We start from the raw sequence: 5901 nt of genomic DNA, 5'->3' as shown, positions 1-5901 counted from the left end.
TGCGCTGCTGCGCTCGCCCTCCCCTCCCACCCGTCTCTTCGTCTCGGCTCGATTCGTTCCCCCACTCGGTCTTCGTCTCCCTCCCCCCCATCCCTCACCCCTCTCGCCAGCGCCGCGCTCTCGCGTTCCGGCCGCCGTTTCCACCATTTCTCCGGGGTGCTTGCCTTCTCCCGCTCCTGTTTTCTCTACGGGGGCGAGATGAGGTGAGGCGGGCGGCTCGGTTTTCTTGCGGGACTTCGCCGAGCTTCCGTGCGCGCAAAGGTAACTAACTAGCCAACTGCTCCAATCGAATCTCCAGCCCCCGCTCGTCGGCGATCGTCGGTTTTGATCCGTGCTGTGGCGCTGGACTCGTGCAGATCCGAGGGGAGAAGCGGGCGTGGGAACCGCAGGACCGCGGGTGATGCAGAGGGAGGTGGGGCCGCAGGTGGCCTCCCCGCTGTACCTGCACCAGATCCAGCCGCTGCCTCCCCATGCGGCGGCGGCGGCCAGGAAGCGCGGGAGCCCGTGGCCCGCCGTGGAGCCGCCGGAGAACGCCGCGATGGGGGCCGGCGCCGCGGCCGGAGGGAACTGGAACCCCAGCATGTGGGACTGGGACAGCCGCGCCTTCACCGCCAGGCCGTCCTCCGACGCGCTCCGCCTCGGCGGCGGGCTGAACCACCACCACCATCACCACCACCAGCAACAGGCGCAGCCGCCGCCGGCGACGGCTGCCGAGGTGCAGCGGCAGGGGGGCGGGGGTGCCGGTGACCTGAGCCTTCAGCTGACCTTGCGGGAGGAGGCATCGATGGCGATGGATGTGAGCCCGACAACTACCTTGTCTTCTTCGCCTTCTCCGCCTGCACGGGCGTCACAGGAGCAGGCTGTTAGGCCTAGCAAGAGGGTTCGGTCTGGATCGCCCGGAACTGCTTCTGGAGGAGGTGGCGGTGGCGGTGGCGGAGGGAGCGCTAGCGGAGGCGGCAGCTATCCCATGTGCCAGGTGGATGATTGCCGCGCGGATCTGACCAGCGCCAAGGATTACCACCGGAGGCACAAGGTGTGTGAGATCCACAGCAAGACAACCAAGGCGGTAGTTGGCAACCAGATGCAGCGCTTCTGCCAGCAGTGTAGTAGGTAATGATCGTGCCTGCAAACTTCCCCCCAAATTTTTTGTGGCATGATTCTTTGCTATGATGCCACTTTTAGGGATTTATGTCTATGATGCCACCAGTTGCTCTAGTGTGTGTATTGGGCCAGGGAAATGGTTTCTCTTTCCAATGTTTATGACCTCCATGTAGGCTGAGAGCATTTTAGTTACTAAAAGTTGGTTCTTCTGGTCAATCATTTAGATTTCATCCGCTCTCGGAGTTCGATGAGGGTAAGAGGAGTTGCAGGCGAAGGCTTGCTGGACACAACCGACGGCGGAGGAAAACCCAGCCAACAGATGTTGCTTCACAATTGCTGCTTCCTGAAAACCAAGAAAATGCAGCAAATAGGACACAAGATATTGTCAATCTGATCACTGTTATTGCACGCTTGCAAGGTACTTGATCCCCTACTGAACTTGATACTCTTCCACTTGTTGATTTGAACCTGATTACTATTTTTCCTGTCTCTGCATTGAAAGGTGGTAATGTTGGTAAACTGCCCAGCATCCCTCCGATACCGGATAAAGATAATCTGGTCCAAATCATAAGCAAAATAAACTCAATCAATAATGCAAACTCCCTGGCAAAGTCTCCTCCGTCAGAAGCCATTGATTTGAATGCCTCGCAGGGGCAACAACAAGATTCTTCTGTCCAAAATGCAACAAAGGTGATCGACAAGCAGACTGTGCCATCAACCATGGATCTGCTGACAGTTCTATCTGGTGCTCTTGGGACATCAACCCCCGAGACCAATACATCCCAGTCCCAGGGGAGCAGTGATAGCAGTGGTAATAACAAGAGCAAGAGTCATTCAACAGAGCCAGCATGTGTTGTAAATTCCCATGAGAAATCTATTCGACCTTTTCCCGCAGCTGGTATGATAAGGAGTAGCAGCACCCATGGAAGTCCACCTGAAGTATATAAGCAGCCAGACCGAGATACCCATCCGTACTTGTCGCTGCAATTGTTTGGTAACAATGAGGACATTCCTGTGAAAATGGACACTGCAAATAAGTACTTGTCTTCCGAGAGCAGTAATCCTATGGACGAGAGGTCTCCTTCATCCTCTCCACCTGTAACACACACATTTTTCCCCACCCGTTCAGTAAATGAAGGCATTAGGCATCCTCGTATTGCTGACTATGGAGAAGATGGTGCAACAGTTGAGAACAGTACCACTCGGGCATGGTGTGCGCCACCGCTTGAGCTTTTCAAGGATTCAGAACGGCCAACGGAAAATGGGTCACCACCAAACCCCACATACCAGTCATGTTATGCTTCAACATCTGGTTCAGACCATTCTACATCAACATCAAATTCAGATGGACAGGTAATTTATATCGAAGCTTGCTGTTTCAGTTGATTGTGTCACAAGCCAAGGTGTCATTTATTATTTTAGATGCGCTTTCAACCTAATTTGCGCACAATTTTCCATTTTGTAGGACCGTACTGGAAAGATTATATTCAAGCTCTTTGGCAAGGAACCTGGCTCAATCCCTGGGAACCTTCGTGATGAGGTATGGCCACGAAACTGTGCCAACATGGTAACTGGAAGGCACTCTTCCAGTGCATTTCACTCACCATATAATTGAAATGTTTCTCCTTCCTTGCTTAGGTTGTAAATTGGCTGAAACACAGCCCCACTGAAATGGAGGGTTACATTCGCCCTGGTTGCCTTGTACTATCCATGTATCTGTCAATGCCAACTATTGCATGGGATGAAGTAAGTCTGCTGCTACACTAGCAAAAACGAATGCATGCAATAGAATTGTTGCAAATTTATCTAACATCGTATGATTTTCAATGTAGCTTGAAGAAAATTTCCTCCAGCGAGTAAACTCGTTAGTTCAGGCTTCTGATTTGGATTTCTGGAGAAAAGGGAGGTTTTTAGTTCGAAGCGACAACCAGTTGGTGTCGTACAAAGATGGTATACATAACTACTATTTGTGTGTTAATTTTCTTCTCTATTCCTGTTCACTCTTCGATGGGCTTTGAGTATGAATTCATTTTGGTTGATATCAAATTTGTATTCCAGGAATGACCCGCCTCTCAAAATCATGGAGAACATGGAATACCCCTGAGTTGACCCTTGTGACACCAATTGCTGTTGTTGGTGGGAGAAAGACCTCCCTCGTTCTGAAGGGCCGTAATCTAACAATCCCGGGCACCCAGTAAGTTCCCTGTTGTAAAATAGTTTTTTTTGTGGGTATTGTAATTATTTCCTGCTTGACCATTGACTCTGAATCTATGCAGGATCCACTGCACCAGCGCCGGGAAGTATATATCAAAAGAGGTACTATGTTCAGCGTATCCGGGTACTATATATGATGATTCAGGAGTTGAGACCTTTGACTTACCGGGAGAACCAAGTCTTACTCTTGGGCGTTGCTTTATTGAGGTTTGTACTTTGTACCTCGGTTGCTCTAGATATGTAAAGATTTACTCTAGTTAGCACTAGGAAGGTGATTACAACTTTGAATGTTCATACGTGCAGGTTGAGAACAGGTTCAGAGGAAACAGCTTCCCTGTTATTTTTGCGAATAAAAGCATCTGTCAGGAGTTAAGAAACCTTGAAGATGAACTTGAAGACTCGCGGTTTCCGGATGTCTCTCCAGATGATCAGGTCCATGATGCTAGGCGGCTAAAGCCAAGGGATCAAGTTCTGCATTTTCTTAATGAACTTGGCTGGCTCTTTCAGAAGGCTGCTGCATGCACACCTTCCACCAAATCAGATGTTTCTGATTCAGAGTTGATTCAGTTCTCTACTGCACGGTTCAGACACCTTCTGTTGTTTTCAAATGAGCGGAACTGGTGCTCCCTCACTAAAACACTACTCGAAATTCTTTCCAAGAGAAGTATGGTTAGTGAGGAGCTATCACATGAGACTCTGGAGATGCTCTCCGAGATTCATCTTCTGAACAGGGCAGTGAAAAGGAAGAGTAGCCACATGGTGCATTTGCTTGTGCATTTTGTTGTAATTTGCCCTGACAATTCCAAACTGTACCCTTTCCTTCCAAATTATCCCGGCCCTGGTGGTTTGACTCCATTACATCTAGCTGCATCCATTGATGATGCAGAGGATATAGTTGATGCGTTGACAGATGATCCTCAACAGGTAAGCCCTGTATAATTTAACCTCTCTTTATCATAGTTATTTCTTAGTATTTCGCATTGGTAACTCTTCTGTTTTTTGTTATTACTGCAGATTGGTTTGAGCTGCTGGCACTCCGTGCTAGACGATGAAGGGCTATCTCCTGAGCTGTATGCTAAGTTCAGGAACAATGGCTCATACAATGAACTTGTCACACGAAAGCTTGTGGACAGGAAGAATAGCCAGGTTACCATTGTGCTCAACAAAGGTGAAATTCATATGGATCAACCAGGGAATGTTGGTGTGAATAATGCATCTGGGATCCAAGCATTGGAAGTAAGATCCTGCAACCAGTGCGCCATTTTGGAGTCTGGCTTGCTAAGACGCCCTATGCGTTCTCGAGGATTGCTGGCTCGCCCCTATATCCATTCAATGCTTGCCATAGCAGCAGTGTGTGTCTGTGTCTGTGTATTCATGCGAGCTTTGCTGCGGTTTAATTCTGGTAGGTCCTTCAAGTGGGAGAGGTTGGATTTCGGTCCTACATAGACATTGGAGGATACCTTATTACTTAGCCGTGTGATGTTATTAAGGAACTACCTTACAAGAACCAGAAGGTGTGGAACCAGATCGCTTTTAACTGCTCCACTTTCCATGGAACTCTGTCCATGGTTATGGATGGTGAAATGTAATATTTGCATGGATAAAACCTTGCCGGAAAGAAGTGTTGATATGTGGCGATAATCAGCAGCCAGCTTCTAAGGGGAGATTGAGAATCAAGAAAAAGGGGATTGGAGAACCCTGCCAAAAGATAAACTTGGGCAGGGTTGGCACATAGTAGTTTTGTGATGAGGGAGGAAGGTACCAAGAGCTGGTCAATGTCAAGAGCAATAAGACAGAGGCAACAATAGTTCTGTGGTTAATCAGTAAGTAACCCATGATTTCTTTTTGCTGGTGTAAGTGTGAATCTGCTGTTTCATGTATCATAAGATGGTATTTATTTATCTTGGTCTTTGTTCTTACTAAATCTTTTTTGTGTATCAAATACAGTCCTACTGTTTTGTCTTGTGTTTTAGACGGTAGCAGGGGGAAGTATAAATGGTCGATAGTGTCAGTAGCTAAATAGGAATGAGGCAGATTTACATGTGTATCCGGATCTATTGGTTTATTCGATTACCATCACAACTCTGGAGTTCTCATCCTGTTTTGATAGAAAGCCTGGGTATCTATCTTTCTTTTTCTGCATGCATTTCCTTGTCCTTGATAAATAAGTACTCCCTCCGTCCCAAAATAAGTGTCTTGAGCTTAGTACAAATTTGTACTAGAGTTAGTATAAAGTTGAGACACTTATTTTGGGACGGAGGGAGTACAATAAAATGCCCGTTATGCTGATTCGCTTCCGTGTTTGATGTAAAAAGTCTAGTTGTGCTGTGTTATCCTTGCGGGCGCGGGGGCCTCGTGATGCGAATGAGATGCCGGAGCTTTTCCGGATCGCGCCGTGTGTGGATCGCCGAGCGGACACGCCGGCCAGATTCTGCCGAAGTTGGCACGCCCCGGGCAGAAGCCGGACCCAGACGCGTGATCTGCACAGCTCGCCCGGTAGGAAACGATGCCTTTCCCTCCTGGGGGCGCATATGGGCGTTCCACGGCCCGTGTCGAGCGGCCGATGGCTTTCGCCCCTCCCCCTTT

At 48.7% G+C, this 5901-nt stretch overlaps 1 protein-coding gene across 1 annotated transcript; it reads left to right on the top strand.

Annotated features, from left to right (window-relative positions):
• LOC123157333 (squamosa promoter-binding-like protein 15) lies at positions 1 to 5457 on the top strand. Its single transcript, XM_044575592.1, has 11 exons — positions 1 to 261; positions 357 to 1110; positions 1326 to 1519; positions 1604 to 2454; positions 2567 to 2641; positions 2740 to 2847; positions 2934 to 3051; positions 3160 to 3295; positions 3378 to 3522; positions 3619 to 4239; positions 4330 to 5457. Exons 2-11 carry the CDS (start codon positions 401 to 403, stop codon positions 4759 to 4761), a joined length of 3390 nt encoding a protein of 1129 aa, XP_044431527.1. The 5' UTR covers positions 1 to 261; positions 357 to 400; the 3' UTR covers positions 4762 to 5457.
• Positions 5458 to 5901: the final 444 nt, after the last annotated feature.

This window comes from Triticum aestivum, chromosome 7B (assembly GCF_018294505.1).
Source record: "Triticum aestivum cultivar Chinese Spring chromosome 7B, IWGSC CS RefSeq v2.1, whole genome shotgun sequence".
Classification (NCBI taxonomy): Eukaryota; Viridiplantae; Streptophyta; class Magnoliopsida; order Poales; family Poaceae; genus Triticum; species Triticum aestivum.
This window is presented reverse-complemented; position numbering and strand designations above follow the sequence as displayed.